The sequence below is a fragment of the Perca fluviatilis genome, chromosome 1 (genome assembly GCF_010015445.1).
Source record: "Perca fluviatilis chromosome 1, GENO_Pfluv_1.0, whole genome shotgun sequence".
In the NCBI taxonomy this organism is placed as follows: Eukaryota; Metazoa; Chordata; class Actinopteri; order Perciformes; family Percidae; genus Perca; species Perca fluviatilis.
This window is the reverse complement of record NC_053112.1, coordinates 3913208-3933841: the sequence shown is the minus strand read 5'-3', so window position 1 is coordinate 3933841 and position 20634 is coordinate 3913208. Positions and strand designations below refer to the sequence as shown.

Here is a 20634-nt window from a genome sequence, read left to right as displayed (position 1 = left end):
TAAGGTGCATATGTTCTCTACTTTACAATAAGTCTACCAGTGCATTAATAACTGTTTATTGATGGTTAGGTAAGGCTTGTTCAGCATTGTTACACATTAATCAAGTATTAGTTAAGGTGCATATGTCCTCTACATTACAATAAGTCTACCAAAGAGCATTAATAACTGTTTATTGATGGTTAGGTAAGGCTTGTTCAGCATTGTTACACATTAATTAAGTATTAATAAAGGTGCATATGTTCTCCACTTTACAATAAGTCTACCAAAGAGCATTAATAACTGTTAATTGATGGTTAGGAAAGGCTTGTTCAGCATTGTTACACATTAATTAAGTATTAATAAAGGTGCATATGTTCTCCACTTTACAATAAGTCTACCAAAGAGCATTAATAACTGCTTATTGATGGTTAGGAAAGGCTTTATTATTAATTAATATATTAATAAAAAATAAAATTTTCTTTTTTTTTAAAAAAAAAATAAAAAAAAAAAAAAAAAAATTTTTTTTTTTTTTTTTTTAAAAGCTTATTCTATATTTTTACACAATAAATAAGTGATTTTTTTGTTTTTTTACACATTAATTAAGTGACCATTTAAGGTTAAGTAATGCTTATATAGCATGCACAATAATGTATATAGGTTAATGTCTATATGAAGACAAAGGAAGAAGCAAACCTCTGCATGGAGACTATGGAGTATTTTCCCTGATCTCACCCTCTACCAAAAGTAAGTCAAATGTTGGAGGATGGACAAATATAGTGGACAAAGGTATGTGGACAACCATGACCTGTAAATAAACAATAAAAAAATGTTTTCTCATAATGACAAGGCTTGGCCGTGAACCTCAAGACACACATGCTATTAAACATCTTTATCAATCACCTAGTAATATTAGGAAATACCTTCATCAACATCAACTAAGGCTTTCCTTCGACAATTTAGTTAGCTTTTATTTCCACTTCAGGCTTTTTAGTACATTACCTAATGTTAAAATATACACCTTAGTTAACTGTTATTAACAGTTGGTCAAGGCTTGTTACTGCATTGACTAATGGTTAAATAGACACCTTAGTTAACTGTTATTAAGAGTTATTCAAGGCTTATTATTCCATTTACTAATGATATAATAGACACCTTAATTAACTGTTTTTAATAATTAGTGAGGACTTATTAGTGCATTTACTAATGGTAAAATAAACACCTTAGTTAACTGTGATTAACAGTTAGTTAATGCATCAACTAATGGTAAATAATGCATCAATTAATACCTTAGTTAACATGAGCATTGTTAATAAATGTTTATTAGACAATTTATTCAACCCTTAATAACGGTTAGTTAATGCTTATTAATGCATTTACTAATGCTTATTAATGTACCATTATTGTAAAGTGTTACCACATTAGCAATGGTAAATAAAGTTAGCAGCAAAATTATCGGGATTCAACAGGTAAAACTAAATGAACTGTACAATAGACATGTAGTGAAAAAGGCGGAATCCATCATGTCTTGTAGTTCTCACCCCCTGCATGCAGAATTTAAGATGTTGCCTTCTGCTTCCCGCCTTAATCAGCCATACATCAAAACAAATAGATATAAATTTTCCTTTGTACCCTTTGCTATCTCTTTGATAAATTCTGAAAAAAGAGGTAACATCTGCACTGAATTGAAATTTGAATTTAAATGTTAGTGGTATTAATAAATCAATTTGTCGGATGTGTATTGTAAATTTTAATGATGTTGAATGTTTTTGTTGTCATGTATTGTTTGGGTACTACTTTGCAACTGCAGCAAAATGAATTGCCCCTCTGGGACAAATAAAGGTCTTGAACTTGAAAAGTTGATAATTTTCTTAAGCCACTGTACGTCAGATGTGCTGTGCAAAGCATTTTAATGCAAAGGGCCTTTCTATTAGATTTTTTTTTTATTTAACCTTTATTTATTCAGGGGAGGTTCACTGAGAGGCAACCTCTCTTTTGCAGGAACGCCCTGATCACATTCACACAGTTCCACATTCATACCTGGAAGCTGCCCAGTACAACCACAGTCTGATCTGCTGGCCACTGAGCAGCTCCACTGGAGCAGTTGGGGTTAAGGGCCTTGCTCAAGGGAACCTCAGTGGTGGTAATGAGGGAGGGACAAGCGCTGTTCTTTCACTTTCCCCACCCAGATTTTATCCTGTCGGTCTGGGGATTGAACCGACGACCTCCCGGTCACAAGCTCGCTTCTCTAACCTTTAGGCCACCACTGCCCAAATTGGTAATAATAAAGCCACTTGGAGTAGGTGGCTCAGTGTTGAGCTAACCGAGGATCAGCCATAAACTGTATTGTACAGCGATGAGCAACTTCACAGCTTCCTCAAGTTTAACCCAACTTAATTTATTCACTTGAGGTGAAACCAAATAGGCTTTCTCCAACAGACTTTGCATCTGTATTATACAAAGTGGCGACAGGATAAATTCATTCAATTGTATTTATAGTATCAAATCATTACAAGAGTTATCTCAAGACACTTTACAGATAATTTACAAAGACCCAAACATTTCCCACGAGCAAGCATTTCGGTGCATCAGTGGTGAGGACAAAACGTCCTGTTAGCCAGAAACGTTGGACAGTCCCAGGCTCTTTGTGGGTGCCACCAAGCCCAGTTTGTTTTGTGTCTAGTTCTGATCATTCGGTGTCTATAATGATGATAATAAAACTTCAGTAACATTGTTATGATGGTATCAGTGAGTAGTGGGAGATTAAAAAGGCAGTGCTGTGCACATGCTTGAATATAAATTGGAAGTTACTCATCAGCTGGTTTCAAGCAGCTGATGGGTGAATCAATGCAAGCATCACTTCAATGCTCTGCCCAAAATAACACAGAGACATTACTGACTGTATAAAATGTTTGGTTGACCATAATGATATTTTAGATGGCTACATTTTATGTTATTTAAAAGGTAAGATATTTGAGTAGATGGTTATTCTCAGGAAGCCAATTATTTAGTAAAAGAGTATGTGTGTACTGATTCTGAGTCTGTAGACAAACATCATTATCCTTTAAATTTTCTATTTTTGTTTTCAACACAGACGGGATTGTTCCAGTACCAAAGCCACCACGACACATCTCATATTATCAACAAAAGCTTCAGCCAAACCTCCAAAATGAGTTTTTGTGTGCACAAGAGGGGTGGGCACAAAATAAAGATGGGCGACCTCTGGATGATATCTACACAGATCTGTACATCAAAGCTACTGGTGACGTACACATCAACACACAGCATGAGGTCAGGCAGATTGAGACAGTGAAGCCAACAGATACAGAGACAACAATTACACCTTGTGACATGTTCAAACACCCTTCTGTAAAAAAGAGACCCATAAGAACAGTACTGACCAATGGAATCGCAGGAATTGGAAAAACATTTCTTGTGCACAAGTTTGTGTTGGACTGGGCTGAAGGAAGAGCCAATCAAGATGTGCATCTCGTTTTCCCCTTCACCTTCCGCCAGCTGAATTTAAAGAAGGGAGAAAAGTGGTGTTTGGCAGAGCTCATTCATGAATGTATCTGGGAGACCAGAGACATCAAGGAAGAAGCTCTTAATCACATTTTTACAGCTCTGCAGTCATCAGGAAACACCAACTATGACAGGAGTGAATTCAAACTTCTGTTTGTTTTGGATGGACTGGATGAGAGCCGCCTTGATCTGGACTGCTCCACCAATAAAAACCAGACAATTAAAATTGATGTGACAGTGCCGACCTCAGTGGACGAGCTGCTGACAAACCTCATCAAGAAGAAACTTCTTCCCTCTGCTCGCATCTGGATAACCACACGACCTGCAGCAGCCAATCAGATCCATTCTGATTTTGTAGACATCATGACGGAGGTCAGAGGGTTCACTGATCCACAGAAGGAGGAGTACTTTAGAAAGAGATTCACAGATCAGGAGCGGGCCAGTAGAATCATCTCCCACATCAAGACATCACGAAGCCTCCACATAATGTGCCACATCCCAGTCTTCTGCTGGATCACTGCTACAGTTCTAGAGGAATTGATCAAAACCAGAGAGGGAGGAGAGCTGCCCAAGACCCTGACTGAGATGTACGCAGAATTCCTGGTGTTTCAGATTCATCAGACAAAAGAGAAGTATGACCCAGAAGAGTGCATTCAGTACATTGAGTCATTAGCAAAACTGGCTTACCATCAGCTGGAAAAGGGCAACCTGATCTTCTACGAGAAGGATCTAGAAAAGAGTGGCATTGACGTCAGTGGAGCCTCGGTGTGCTCGGGAGTGTTCACAGAGATCTTCAAAGAGCAACGTGGGAGGAAGGATGATAAAAAAAAGATGTTTAGCTTCATCCATCTGAGTGTTCAAGAGTTTCTGGCTGCTCTTCATGTAGAGAGCGAAGTCATTAACAGAAACAAGAATGTGATGTTCGGGCAAAGTATCTTCAAAAAAGTGTGGGAAGTTTTCAGCAGAACATCAACAACAGAGGTCCAAAGGTTTGCTATTGACAAGGCCTTACAGAGTCCAATCGGCCACCTGGACTTGTTCCTTCGCTTCCTCCTGGGTCTTTCTCTGCAGACCAATCAGGATCTTCTCAAAGACCTGCTGGCTCAGACAGGAAGTAGCTCACAGACCAATCAGGAAACAGTCAACTATATCAAGAAGAAGATCAGTGAGAATCTGTCTCCAGAGAAAAGCATCAATCTGTTCCACTGTCTGAATGAACTGAATGAGCATTCTCTATTGGAGGAGATCCAACAGTACCTGAGTTCAGGAAGTCTCTCCACAGATAATCTGTCTCCTGCTCAGTGGTCAGCTCTGGGCTTCATCTTACTGTCATCAGGAAAAGATCTGGACGTGTTTGACCTGAAGAAATACTCTGCTTCAGATGAGGCTCTTCTGAGGCTGCTGCCAGTGGTCAAAGCCTCCAAAAAAGCTCTATAAGTGCATCGATTACTGAAGATACTAACTATATCAGATGTGTAGGGTTTTTCTCAACTAATTAATCTTTTAGTCAACTGATTGTCAAGATTTAGTCAACAAATTGATTAATTGATCAATTCCTGCAAATTGTTTCTTCAGTTTCATTGTAACTCCACAGATTAAATCAGCCAAATGAAGAAAAAATCATCTGCCACTTTATAGTTCATTTGAGGTTGAAATTAATTAGTGTGAATGATTGTGATCCAACAGATGTGACTACATTTTTTGAAATTTCCTTTAATAGTTTCCTGACTCCTGTAATATACACAATCCAAGACATAGATTTGTTGTTTGAATCATTAACTCAGTCTGGACAACCGTAGAAATATGATGTGTTGTAGATGTGTACAGAAAGTCATTTCAAATACAGATCAGAAGTGAAGTTGCTTTCTACTGCACTGAAGAGTCCACACTGTAAACTGGAGACTCTCACGTAAGGAATAATAAAGCTTTGAAGGGTGATCCATTGTATTACATTTTATTTAGCTGATGCTTTTATCCAAAGTGAATTACAGTGACGTTCAAGTGCAGTCAACCATGTAGATAAAACTAAGAAAAGCAAGAATCACATAGAAGTACATTAGCTTCAAATAAGCTAAAATACAACATGTACGTGCAATTTCTTTTATAAAACCACCATCTTCTTAGGTGCAGTTGGAAGAGATGTGTTTTTAGCCTGCATTGGAGGATGTGTAGACTTTCGGCTGTCCTGATGTCGAGGAGTTTGTTCCACCATTTAGGAGGCGGGACAGCAAAAAGTCTGGATTACATTGAGTGACTATAGGTGTCCCTCACGGTGAAGGAGCAGCAAACATATTGGCCAATGGCAAGAGCCTGGACCAGAAACTGAGAGTCAGAAAAGGCTGTATTGTTGTATCTACATGATCGTGTTGTTGCAGCAATGTTGGCAGTGAGGGAGAGTTGGCCGTTGACTGTCACACCCAGGTTCCTAGCAGTCCTGGTGGGGACTACCACAGAGTTGTCGATCTGGGTGGAAGAGCCCTTCCCTGGAAGGAAAAGCAGCTCAGTCTTGTGAAGGCTGAGTTTCAAGTGGTGTGTGGACATTCAATGAGAGATGTCAGTCAGACAGGCGGAGATACTTGCTGGTACTTGTGTTTCAGACTGGGGAAAAGAGAGAATTAATCAGGTGTCATCTGCATAGTTGTTGTAGAAAAAAACCTATGTGAGTGAAAAACAGAACCAAGAGGGAGTTGGTGTACAGAGAGAAGAGGAGGGGGCCCAGGACAGAACCATGAAGGATGCCATTGTGAGTGGAGGGTTATGGTACAGATTCTCTCAAAGTTACCCGGTAGGTGCGATCTTTAAGGTAAGATGTGAGCAGAATGTGCCGAAACTGAGACACAGATCCTGATGGGTGAAAATTAGGTTCTGCTGGTTCACTGTTTCAAATGCAGCAGAATGGTCCAGAAGGATGATCACAGAGGGGAGAGAGGCTGCTCTAGCAGTTTCAAGCTGCGCAGAGACAGAAATGAGGGCAGTTTTAGTTGAGTGGCCTGCCTTGAAACAAAACTTGTTGGGATCAAGAAGGTTGCTCTGGTGGAGATAGGAAGAGAGTTGGTTGAAGATAGTAAATTTGAGTGTTTTGAAGAAAACAGAAGAAGAGAGACAGGTCTGTTGTTGTTAACTTCAGGCAGGGTGAGTGTGGATGTTGTTGGAGATGGGTCACTGTCGCTTCTTTGAGAGAGTCCAGGAAACAGCCGGTTGACTAGGTGCTGATAATAAGATGAGTGAGAAAAGGGTGACCCAAGTCTTTCACAAGGTGTTGTCATTCTTCTTTTCCTGGTAGCTACCTTAATATAAATATTATAATGTAAGTCACATCAAATACAGATAAATATGTTTTCATTTATGTTCTGTTCATATATGTAGGCTGAGTGGCTGTGGTCTGTCAGAGAGAAGCTGTAAAGCTCTGTCCTCAGTTCTCAGCTCAGAGTCCTCCCGTCTGAGAGAGCTGGACCTGAGTAACAATGATCTCACGGATACAGGAGGGAAGCTGCTTTCTGCTGGACTCGAGCTTCCACACTGTAAACTGAAGACTCTCAGGTCAGGAATAATAAACCTGTAAAGGGTGAACCAGATCTGTCACACAGTGTTTAAATTTTTCTTCAGTTAACCACTTTACTTTATGATAATAGTAATGCCTACCTAAACATAAATGTAATTAATATCAAATACAGATAGTTTCTTTTTTTTACATGTGTTCTGTACATATTTTTTAGGCTGAGTGGCTGTAACCTGTCAGAGAGCAGCTGTGAAGCTCTGTCCTCAGTTCTCAGCTCCAAGTCCTTTAGTCTGAGAGAGCTGGACCTGAGTAACAATGACCTAAAGGATGTAGGAGGAAAACTGCTTTCTACTGGAGTGAAGAGTCCACACTGTACACTGGAGACTCTCAGGTCAGGAATAATAAACCTGTAAAGGGGGGAACTAGATCTTTCACACTGTCTTCATGTTTCTTTAGACAGTTAACCACTTTATTTTATTAAAGTAGCTGCTATCTAAATATAAGTGAGTAATATCAAATACAGATAGCAATGTTTTTTACATATGTTCTGTACAAAATATTTAGGCTGAGTGGCTGTAATCTGTCAGAGAGAAGCTGTGAAGCTCTTTCCTCAGTTCTCAGCTCCAAATCCTCTAGTCTGAGAGAGCTGGACCTGAGTAACAATGACCTAAAGGATTCAGGAGGGAAGCTGCTTTCTACTGGAGTGAAGAGTCCACACTGTACACTGGAGATTCTCAGGTCAGGAAAAATGAACCTGTAAAGTGGGAACCACATCTTTCACACTGTGTTTTCATTTTACTTTAGACTGTTAACCACTTTATTTTATGAAAGTATGTGCTATCTACATATAAGTGTAAGTAATATCAAATACAGATAGAAATGTTTTTATAGTTGTTCTGTACATATTTTTAGACTGAGTGGCTGTAACCTGTCAGAGAGAAGCTGTGAAGATCTGTCCTCAGTTCTTAGCTTAGAGTCCTCTAGTCTGAGAGAGCTGGACCTGAGTAACAACAATCTGAAGGATTCAGGAGGAAAGCTGCTCTCTGCTGGACTAAAGAATCAATGCTGTAAACTGGAGACTCTCAGGTCAGAATTCAGTTTCTGTTAAAGAAATAACCATTTAAATGTTGCTTTATATACAAGTTAATATACACTACTGGTCAAAAGTTTTAGAACACCCCAATTGTTTTTGTTTTTTATTGAAACTTTAGCAGTTCAAATCCAATGAATAGCTTGAAATGGTACAAAGGTAAGTGGTGAACTGCCTGAGGTTAAAAAAAAAGTAAGCTTACCCAAAAATAATGTACATTTCAGTATTTTACAAAAAGGCCTTTTTCAGGGAACATGAAATAGGTAAAAAACATAAAGCTGTTCTGCAGCAATGGAGCTTGATCAAGCTTTGAAAGTTGGTGCTACCAATTCCCACAGGTGTTCCAATTTATCTGGATTACTTACAACCCCCTCTGTTTGTATAAAAGTATTGTTGGAACACACTGTGATACCATACCCTTGTGAGCATTATTTGAACAGTATTGTACTGCAGAAAGTAGTGTGTTGCCATAAAAATGGCGGGAAAAAGGCAATTAACAATGGAAGAGAGACAGACCATCATAACACTTAAGAATGTTGGTCTTTCCTACAGAGAAATTGCGAAGAAAGTCAAGGTGTCAGTGAGTACAGTATTCTTCACCATCAAAAGGCACTAAGAAACTGGAGGAAACTCTGACAGGAAGAGGTCTGGCAGACCCAAAGCCACAACAGAATCAGAAGACAAGTTTCTGAGAGTCAACTGCTTGCGTGATAGGCGGCTCACAGGACAACAGCTTCAAGCACAGCTTAATAGTGGTCATAATAAGCAAGTCTCAGTTTCAACTTTAAAGAGAAGACTTGGAGCTGCAGGTTTGATACGTCGAGTTGCAGCAAGAAAGCCATTGCTAAGACGTCAGAATAAGAAAAAGAGTCTTGCCTGGGCCAAGAAATATAGTCAATGTACTACTGAAGACTGGAAGAAGGTGTTATGGACTGATGATTCTAAATTTTAAATCTTCGGTTCATCACGCACGATTTTTGTACGCCGTCGAGTAGGCGAAAGGATGGTTCCTCAGTGTGTGACATCAACTGTCAAACATGGAGGAGGAAGGATGATGGTCTGGGACTGTTTTACTGGATCCAGGGTCGGTGATTTGTACAGAGTGAAAGGCACCCTGAACCAAAATGGCTACCACAGGATTTTGCAGCGCCATGCAGTACCCTCTGGTATGCGCCTAGGTGGTCAGGGGTTCATCCTACAGCAAGATAATGACCCAAAACGTAAGTCCAAGCTATGCCCGAACTACCTTAGGAAAGAACAAGATGGTAAGCTTAAAAACATGGAGTGGCAAGCACAGTCACCAGACTTAAACCCCATAGAGCTGGTTTGGGATGAACTGGACAGAAAAGTGAAAGCAAAGCAACCTACAAGTGCGACCCATTTATGGGAACTTCTGCAACAGAGTTGGGAAGAAGTTTCTGAAGAATATTTGATGTCCATTGTAGAAAGAATGCCACAAGTGTGTTCAGCTGTTATATCTGCCAAAGAGGGCTACTTTGATGAGTCAAAAATTGAGAATACATTTTGGTTTATAAATTGATTCCATGATTTCTTTTTTAACTTTAACTAAGATACCCAACATCTTTCAGCCAATTTTTGTGTTTTCACGACCCAAAACTTCCATGTTTTGATTCAGTCTCACTACTCTGATCAGCACCTTCTCCATAATTCCACAGTTTAGCATTTAGCTAAAATTAGGAAATTTACACATGAAAGAAAGACATGATGAAAATGAATTCATTATTATTATTGTAAATTCAAGTCATTTTCTGTGTCTGTTTGTATGTGTGTGTGTGTGTGTGTGTGTGTGTGTGTGTGTGTGTATGTGTGTGTGTTTGTGTGTCCAGTTTGTCAGGCTGCCTGATCACAGAGGAAGGCTGTACTTCTCTGGCCTCAGCTCTGAGCTCCAACCCCTCCCATCTGAGAGTGCTGGACCTGAGCTACAATCATCCAGGAGACTCGGGAGTGAAGCTGCTTTCAGCTAGACGGGAGGATCCACATTGGAGACTGGACACTCTAAGGTATGAACAGACAGCAGAGCTCACTCTTGGTTCACAGTATACACCAGCAGCCCTGCCTCTCACAAAAAATAAAAAAAATAATTTTTTTTATTATTTTTCTCTCTTTGCTGAGACTCACCTCTTATTAAAAAGTTATATTTTTATTGTTCCATAAAAGAAAAAAGGTAAAAAATTTAGGAAAAATTTTTTTTCCCCTTGGAACTTCACTCCTATTAAAGAGTTACATTCTTATTGGAGCACTTTGAGGACATCTCAATTATGTGGATGTTCAGACTTGATCTTTAAACTTAGAAACCTGAGATGTTTGATATATTTTGAAGATGAGAGATCAGGAAAGGAAGGTTCATTCTGACTTTGTTTCTTCCTCCAGGCTGGACCATGCTGGAGAGCAGTGGCTGAACCCTGGTCTGAGAAAGTGTGAGTGTGCTTTCACTTTGATTAATAAAAACAAGGCACAACATCTTATAGTAGGATTAGTATTGTTAGTATTTTATTCGATTGCTAACAAGCATCATTTAAAACAGAAGTCACATTGTCAAAACTATTCACATAGAGAAACAGTAACAAACTGTGGAGCATTTTTCATTGCTTTAACACAAATTGCAGTCAATGACCACATGTTCCAAAATCCTTGAACTCTTCTCATGCAGACTCCACCACAAGCAGAACACTTTATTTCTGCAGCACATTGTTCAAATGCTAAGACACTTTTGAACCTTGTAAAACAGATTAAACTGTAGGAAAGTTAATATATAGGGAAATTATTTAATATTGAGTATGAATAGATAAATAACTAAATTAATATTTCCTTGTTAAGTGTATGACTGTTACGGCCTCCATTGTAACAATGACATAATGCATGTTTGTCAAGAATAAGCCAAACTAGCTTGAAAAAGAAGATAACTGAAAGATGAAAGAATACATTTTTTCTTACCTTTTTAAACATAACTGTTGAGTCTGTGTCTTGTTTCATCGTTGCTACCTGAGCGACCATGAACTTCTGAGATGCTGGTCCATGATATTGAGTGTATATCACTTCTCTATTTACTGTACTACTATGTACTATGTACTATGTACTGTCTGGTTGTTACACACTGTTTTCAAAACTTTATTTAAAACACATTCAAAACAGAATGATGGTGCATTTCTGCAGTAACAATATTAAAATATAAAGAACATCTTAGCAGAATATTTACAACAAAATAAAGTGATAATTCCAAACAGCTAATTTCAGCTGAAAAAAAAGAAATAAGATGTGATGATGAGAACTTGTGGCCAAATGCAGGAGACTGATTTTACTATGACCTTCATGTAAGGGCAAGGGCAAGTTTATTAAAAAAGCACCTTCTCAAACCGTAAGTTATGACTATAACTATGGATCTATTAGACCAAACGATGACCGTCACCACGGTCTTACCTTGAAAGATCCAATCCTTCAACCTATCCTCGAGATATTATGTCAACAAAGTCATGTGAATGACCTTAGGAGGCTTGTCCACCATCCATAAGAGTATCCAGTTGGCCACGCCTCTTCCTCTTGCCTGGAACGCCTCAGCCCGTTCTGAGCGGCAAGAGATGGTGACGGTCATTGTTCGGTCTCATAGATACATAGTTATAGTCATAACTTAACCTAAGGGTAGCCTGTTCTATGGGTTCATAAGGAGCTTGAGTCAAGGCCCTCAGCACCAAGGGTAACTCCCATGAAGGAGACCTGGGGGACCTGTATGGATGCAGTCTACATGCCCCTTTAATGCATTGGGACACCAAGGGATGTCTCCCCACTGTAACACCACCCACAGCCTCATGGAAGAGTGATACAGCAGAAGTGTACACCTTAATAGTGCTTGCTGCCCTCCCTGAGTCCAGAAGTGAGGTCCATGACTGATGACTGATATACACTCAATATCATGGACCATGGAAGTGGAGAACAAGTTGGACGGAGCAAGCGGCTGGATGCTCCCATCTACTGTGACACCATCTCAAGAACACCCTCCACCTCTGGACATAGTTAGAACAAGTGGAGGGAGCCCTGGCATTACCTATAGTGTGCAGGACCACCTCATCTAGCCCCTGAGAGAGGGATTTAGAAGGGGCCAAGCCCAGAGCTGCAAGACGGGTGCCATATCTGCCCCTCCACCTGAGAAAGCAGGTCCACCCTGACTGGCAGGGCCCAAGGCTCTCTGTAAACCAATATAAGGAGCGCCGGAAACCATTGCCTCCTTGGCCATTGAGAGGCCATCACCAGCACCTTGTAATGGCCTATGGCGACCCTGTTTGAACCTGGTGAAGCAGAGATAACAGGGAGAACCACATCCTGCAGTGGGTAGTCTCTGCTGATGCTAACAGATCGGTCTGTGCCATGCCGAACCGAGTCCATAGGAACTTCTGGATGGAGTCTCCACTCTCCTGGGGGAGGACCAGTCCTGGACAGGAGGTCTGCCGCCCAGTTCACAACTCCCAGAATGTACATCGCCTTTAGCAAAGCCAGATGCCGAAAAGCCCAAAACAGGAGTTCCTGTGCGACCTGGAGGCAGCACAGAGACCTGGTGATTTACGTTACACAGTGGAGGAACTGTCTGTTCTCAACAGGACATGCCTGTCCTGAATAAAAGAGAGAAGAGCTTTCAGAGAAAGGTGAACCGCCCTCAACTCCAAAACATTGATGTGTGCTCCCCCCCAAGGGTGTTCCCACATACCTAGCACCATCCTGCCTTCCCAGACTGCTCCCCAACCGGTCAGGGAGGCATCCGTTGTTACCACAGCCCGTCATGAAGGAATGTTCCCGAGGGGGACTCCATGGAGCAAAAGCGTCCGGTCCCGCCACGGACGCAGAGCTTGAAGGCATGTACGACACATGCCTGTCCCACTTTGGGTGGAGTTTAAAGGCATTCAGCCATCTCTGCAGTGGCCGAGCCCTGAGAAGGCCCCAGGGAACAACAGCCACTGCATCCAAAATCAAGCACAGTAGCCTCACATATTGAACCAACTCCAGCTGCCTGCCCAGCTGGAATCAGTCCAGGAGGGTCGGGATGGACAGCACCCTCTGAGCAGTGAGAGATGCCGACATTATGCTGGAATTCAGGCAAAGCCCCACAAAGACTGTGTGCTGCCTCGGCTCGAGGTTGTTTTTCTTCATTCACTGTGAAGAAACACATGTGAGACAAGTATCCTCGTGTCTCTCTGCAACTTGGCTGGGAGACGGAGCACAAATCACCTGTCCTCCAAATAAGGAAGGACTTTCATCGCTGATAGTAGAAGAGAAGACATGGCCCGGGTAAACACCCTTGGTGAGAGGGACAGGCCAAACACTTGTCAACACTCACCCCACTCGCTGCGGACAGCAAGCCAACAGGAATGAACTCAAATCAATTAATGTTTTTTTCTCCTGTAGAGAAAAATCAACTTGAACAAACAGTACAAGCACTTACACACAGCACTTATCCGAAACTGCAAGCAACAGTGGCGCTAGTAAAACAAAGAAAAACACAAACAGTGTGTTACTGAGGACATAGTTTAGGACTGTATTTGAGCTGATTCTGGTTTCCAACTTCGCCCCAGGTGTGTCTGTTAAAACACGGATGGAGACAACTTATCTCTTTTGACGCTTTATTACATAAAGCAACAGTACAAACATGGGCGTGGGTAGCTTTGCTATGGCTGTGTGTTTGTGTGTGGTTCTGCAAAGAATTAAATAACATTGTGAAGGCTACCATACACAATGCATAGGACGTATACATATAGGCTAGCAAACAACAACAAACCCACTATTAATCACACTATATCAATGCAATGTAACTACTGCAGCATAATACAATACAATAATAATACATTAATGTAGCTAAATACAAACATGAGCAAGGGTTTCCAACTATATGCATTATAAATCAACAGCCACGTGCAAACTAGCTAACAGATGAATAACTCAAACATCGAAATTACCCGCAAACTTACTTAAATTTGCAAGAACTATAGACCAATACAACAGGTTTAAATGAACTGACAACATAAGTTATGGGACTTCATAGTTCTGAAAGACACACACACGCAAGCTCAACTGATTATCCTCTGGACGCACACAGGGCCTGATTTACTAACACTGGCGCAGTTTGCGCTGTGTCTGTTTATGCGAGTTCGGTAATAGCGCACGCTATGCTTCCTCATTTTGCATAGTATTTATCAACCCTGACACCCATCAGGCAATCAGCGTCTTTCTCCGCCCACTATACCGTAAATTGCGCTGTAACAAAGCGGTACTTGTGCTATGATACGGCTGAGTGCAGACTGCGATATTCCCACTGCTGATGCTTTGACTGTTTGAAATGATCTTGATGCCGATATTTGTAATATAGCGAGGAGTTTAACAACTGCTGGAATGGGATGTGAACGCTGAGTCGGAGATTCAATTTCATCTTTGATTTCTTCCAGTAACTCTAATATTGCACGGCTGCTTGATCTGTAACGCTAAATGATGTTGCGTTCACTGACAAAGTGTGATTCTTGTGTTAAAAATATTTTCAGCCTCGCCTATGTCTTCGTCTTGCTCAAATGACTGTTGCCATTTCACCAGCAGCATAAAGGTCTACGAGGAAACTCGCTGGTTTAGACCTGCTTTTAAGAGGCGGAGAATTTCCCCCGCAGAATAGAGGCGCGCTCTTACTGACAGTCTTTGTAAATACCACGGAATATATAATTAGGTGCACTTTGCGCTTATCCTCCCACCTTTTCGGGTGGAACTCCCACTTTCACCACGACCCTCCCACGAACGCATATTGAAAGCGCAACTTGTCTCTTCTCGCTCATGCGGCAGACAATCTGCAATTTTACCCAAGTGCGCCCTGTTTGTAAATAGCCCGCATCGGTTACGTCCGTCTTTGCGACCAATTAGCGCCTGGAAACAGGCGCAAACGGCTTGATAAATCTAGCCCACAGTCTCTTTTTTTTGTTCTTTCACTTTTTCTCCATGTGGCGCGCGTGCCCGTTCGCAGTATAAGGCGTGTGTCTGCGCTACCCTCCGACATGCACCCACAATCAATCCTGATAGACGCTCTTTGTACACTGTGCAACAACTCTCTGTTATGAAATGCAAAAAAGGGAAAACACCACACACAATCCTAAGGGACACAAGGCGCCTGCAGAAAAGTGATGGTTTGACAACAGCAGAGTCCAAAATATGCCCACTTAATACACAACTTACCTGGTCTCGGATGAGGCGAGTAAATTAAAGAGGAAGAGGCGTGGCCACCTGGATGCTCTTATAGACGGCGACCAAAGCTTCTAAGGTCAGTCACATGACTTTGTTGACATAATGTCTCGAGGATAGGTTGAAGGATTGCATCATATATATATATACATATACATACACTCACCTAAAGGATTATTAGGAACACCTGTAAGATTTCTCGTTAATGCAATTATCTAATCAACCAATCACACGGCAGCTGCTTCAATGCATTTAGGGGTGTGGTCCAGGTCTAGACAATCTCCTGAACTCCAAACTGAATGTCAGAATGGGAAAGAAAGGTGATCTAATCAACTTTGAGTGTGGCATGGTTGTTGGTGCCAGACGGGCTGGTCTGAGTATTTCCCAATCTGCTCAGTTACTGGGATTCTCACCCACAACCATTTCTAGGGTTTACAAAGAATGGGCTGAAAAAGGAAAAACATCCAGGATGCTGCAGTCCTGGGAGGTGAAAATGCCTTGTTGATGCTAGAGGTCAGAGGAGAATGGGCTGGCTAATTCCAGCTGATAGAAGATCAACTTTGACTCAAATAACCACTCGTTACAACCGAGGTATGCATCAAAGCATTTGTGAAGCCACAACACAAACAACCTTGAGGCGGATGGGTTACACCAGCAGAAGACCCCACCGGGTACCACTCATCTCCACTAAAAATAGGAAAATGAGGCTACAATTTGCACAAGCTCACCAAAATCTGACAGTTGAAGACTGTAAAAATGTTGCCTGGTCTGTGGAGTCTCGCTTTCTGTTAAGACATTCAGATGGTAGAGTCAGAATTTGGCGTAAACAGAATGAGAACATGGAGCCGTCATGCCTTGTTACCTCTGGGCAGGCTGGTGGTGGTTGTGTTATGGTGTGGGGGATGTTTTCTTGGCACACTATACGCCTCTTAGTAACAATTGGGCATCGTTTAAATGCCACAGCCTACCTGAGCCTTGTTTCTGACCATGTCCATCCTTTTATCCTTTTATCACCATGTACTCATCCTCTGATGGCTACTTCCAGCAGGATAATGCACCATGTCACAAAGTTCGGATCATTTCAAATTGGTTTCTTGAACATGATAATGAGTTCACTGTACTAAAATGGCCCCCACAGTTACCAGATCTCAACCCAATAGAACATCTTTGGGATGTGGTGGAACGGGAGCTTCGTGCCCTGGATGTGCATCCCAAAAATCTCCAATATGGGCCAACATTTCTAAAGAATGCTTCCAGCACCTTGTTGAATCAATGCCACAAAGAATTAAGGCAGTTCTGAAGGTGAAAGGGGATCAAACACAGTATTAGTAGGGTGTTCCTAATGATCCTTTCTGAGTGTATATATATATATATATATATATATATATATATATATATATATATATATATATATATATATATATATGTATATATATGTATATATGTATAGATATATATGTATATATATGTATATATGTATAGATATATATATATATATATATGAGATACATGAAAGTACAGACACATTTTATAGAGGTACAACAAAGTTTAAAACAAAATTAATAAAGTAATTAAAAGTACCATCAAACGAGACAAAATAAAAGCTCTGGAGAAGAGAACACTCTTTAACTTAGATTTAAAAATGGTTACAGTTGGCACATGCCCTAGATCCAGTGGAAGCTGATTCCAGCAGTGGGCAACATAATGGCTAAAAGCCGTTTCACCACTCTTGGATAGTACTCTAGACACCACCAACTGACCAAGACCAGAGACCTCTCAGGCTCATACTCAGTAAACAAATCAGCAATATATGTTTGGCCCAGACCATTGAAAAACTTACAGGCAATAAGTAGGGCCTTGAAATTGATTCTAAATGTAACCGGAAGCCAGTGCAGGGGTTTCAGAATTGGAGAAATGTGCTCTCTCCTCTTGATGTTGGAATTGGAATGTCAGAATTCTAGCAGCAGCATTTTAATGAGTTGCAACTGTTTTATGAACTTCTTGGGAACACCAGTCAGAAGTGCATTAATAGTCTACCCTACAAGAAATAAAAGCATGAATGATATTTTCTAGATCATGTTTTGGACACATCACTTCTCGCTATGTTTTTGAGATGCCAGAAAGATAACTTGGTTACAGCTTTTATGTGATCACTAAAATGTAGATCTAGATGAATAATAAGATGTAATTATAATGTTGTTGTTTTTTACATAGAAACATTTAAAACAGAAGGAAGTTGAATTTAAAGCTTTTGTATCTGCATTCTATTCTCGTTTGAAAGGTAATCCAAAGATAAGCCTCATTGTGTAGTTTTGATCTAATTAACAGTCAGTCTGTTAATAAAGCAACAAATAAACCATCAGGTGTGTTAGATGATAAACAGCTACTGTGTTGTGTCTCGTTCTCTCCATCAGATTCCTGTGACCTCACAGTGGACACAAACACAGTGAACAGATACCTCAAACTGTCTGACAACAACAGGAAGGTGATATGGGTGAAGGAGAAGCAGCCATATCCTGATCAACCAGAGAGGTTTGACCACTGGTGTCAGCTGCTGTGTAGAGATGGTCTGACTGGTCGCTGTTACTGGGAGGTCAAGAGGAGCGGAAGGGTTTATATATCAGTTAGTTACAGAGGAATCAGGAGGAGAGGATACAGTGAAGACTGCAGGTTTGGAGATAATGATCAGTCCTGGAATCTGTTCTGCTCTGATGGTGGTTACTCTGTCTGGCACAATAAAAGAGAAACACACCTCTCCTCATCCTCTGTCTCTGATAGAGTAGGAGTGTATGTGGACTGTCCTGCTGGCATTCTGTCCTTCTACAGAGTCTCCTCTAACACGCTGACCCACCTATACACCTTCAACACCACATTCACTGAACCTCTTTATCCTGGATTTAGGTTTGGGTTTGGGTTGCATGGTTCAGTGTCTCTGTGTTCTCTGTAGGATGGAAAGTCTCCTCCTGTGCACAGAAACACTCACACTGCTGACCAACACACACAATCTCTTTGTAAATCAAACTCAAAATTATAAGAGAACAACACATTAAAGGAGTCACTAATATATACACTTCATAATAACCGCCACTAATTAATGGTAAATTGATAGTTAAACTTTAGTTAGGCTAATGGTTATTTTACTGTCAACAAACAATGAAATGATGATTTATAATGTGTACTAATAATTAGTGTTAACTTAAGTTTAGTTAACTATCAAATTATAATTTTTTAGCAATGGTTGTTATAAAGTTTTACCAAATAGAATGACTCACTGCACGGCTGTGGTTTGAAATACCTTTAAATATGTTTCCTTTCAGGTTTTTGGGGCACTTCTGTGAAACTTTTTACTACATTTGTTTAAAAACTTGAGCAAAGATTATCTTTACCTAAAGATAGCTCATCACACAGCGCCAATGGTCTGAAACGGTACCCACTTTCTGTCTCCTAAAGGGGCGTGGCCTTGTTTGAAAGTGTAGTGAACGTTGTGTGGATGGATGAAAAGTTATATTTGTATAGTTAAGTAATTTTTCTCAGACAAAGTTAATTTTCTCATTATGTGTCCGTCTCAAACATAACATTTTAGTGTCAGAATGTTCTGGACATATGAAGCTAGTTGAAGAAAGTTTACTTTGGTGATTACGGGGTGAAAGAAACGCTCATAATCTGTGTTCATGTTCACTTCTCCCGTTGGAATCAATCCACTCAGGACCTGCAGCTAGTCTCCTAAAGAGGCACACAGACAGGAAATAACTTTTGAGTTGGGGTAAACCGTCTCTTACTTTAGTATAATGTTTGCTTCAGAAAGCTGCTCTCCATTGGTTTAGATGGGTTTGCTTCCAGCTGGCAGCCAATCAGGGTGTCAGCCTGCAGAGTGAATAGCAGGAGGCAGCAGATCCACAAATACTGAAATATTCAACATGGAGAGAAACACTGAAGACTAAAGATCAAAAGTGGCACATTAAAAATTTGTTGCAGATGTTTGCGTCCTCTGCAGCAGTTTAAACTTTTAAATACATAAATAAAGGAAATTATGAGATGGCTTTCTGTCTGGCTCATTGAGCTTTTAATCTCATCTGATGTCTGTATTAAAAAACAGTATAGCAAGAAAAATGATTTACAGTTTGAGTTTAATCTGAGGATTGTTAAAATGAGATGATGTTTCTGTGATTCTGTAAAGAAAGGCTTGTTAAATCACTTTTATTCTGATTATAATGAATGTATTAAATTGAACGTTTTTGATTCAGTAATGAAGAGAAAGAAATATAAAGTGATCATTTCTCTGCTGTTTGTTCACAGTGTATGAATATCGTGAGAGCCATTTGGGTTTATGTTTATTATTTGTTGCTGTTAAACCTCCCGCCACCAGGGGTAGCCAGGGCGCTGTCCATTTGGCTGGGCCAGAGGTGATTTAATCAATGTAATATTGGGCACAGGTGGTGGCAGGAGAAGGGAGCAAACAGTTTTTTGACCGTGCAATATGGTATGAGAAGGAAAGTGGAATTAATGCTTTTGTGTTTTGATGTGTACACATATACATGGACTCTATGTATGGGAAACTGCCTAAGTGTAAAATAAATGCTTACTGGCAATGTTTGACATTGGCTCACATAGTGCACGCGTCTTAAATAGTTAAATTATCCACCCAGCAATCGTAGTGGACGTTTTTGAGTAGCAAAGGGTCCCTACAAATATGTTAAAGGGAAGATCCACCCTATAATAAAATGATAATTACTGTATATCAGTCTGTTGTATTTTATTCACGTCACAAGAAAATCAAACATTTACTGACGATTCTGTTTTTTATGAAAATATGACCTGGCAGCTATATGGACAATTTTTTTAATAATTTAGGAAAAACATGATAGTTTTCAAGTAAAAACTGCATGGCTTATCATAAAGTGTGCATGTCTGTAATGGGGAGACTCGTGGGTACTCATAAAACCCATTTTCATTCAGATATCTGGAGGTCAGAGGTCAATGGAACCCTTTGAAAATGGCCATGCCAGTTTTTCTCTCTACAAAATGTAGCCTAACTTTGGAGCATTATTTAGTTCCCTGTAACCCCCACAACCTACCATGCCAGGCTTGGTTTGAATGGAATCCTAAGATGGTCTCGTTTCATATGATACCAATATCTTTTTTATAAAGAAAAGCAGATTTTTGGCGGGTTGGTGTGGATCCTGGTGGCGTGCAGGCTGGTGGTGCCGGGGAACCCCCAGGCCTGGATCATGTTCATGTCCGTCTTCTGCTTCGTCATGACCTTCACCTGGATGGTGGTGTTCGCCTTTTGCCGCTTTTATAGACCCATAAGGTGCTTTTTTCGTTG

At 40.5% G+C, this 20634-nt stretch overlaps 1 protein-coding gene across 1 annotated transcript in view; it reads left to right on the top strand.

The window, feature by feature from the left end:
* The window catches only part of LOC120568380 (NACHT, LRR and PYD domains-containing protein 12-like), a 31619-nt gene extending 11575 nt beyond the window's left edge, over positions 1-20044 (top strand). Inside the window, 8 exon segments of the mRNA XM_039815878.1 lie at positions 3071-4937; positions 6865-7038; positions 7215-7388; positions 7562-7735; positions 7910-8083; positions 9935-10108; positions 10479-10525; positions 17723-20044. Coding sequence (XP_039671812.1) covers positions 3071-4937; positions 6865-7038; positions 7215-7388; positions 7562-7735; positions 7910-8083; positions 9935-10108; positions 10479-10525; positions 17723-18342 — 3404 coding nt within the window. The 3' untranslated portion in view covers positions 18343-20044.
* The last annotated feature ends 590 nt before the right edge of the window (positions 20045-20634 follow it).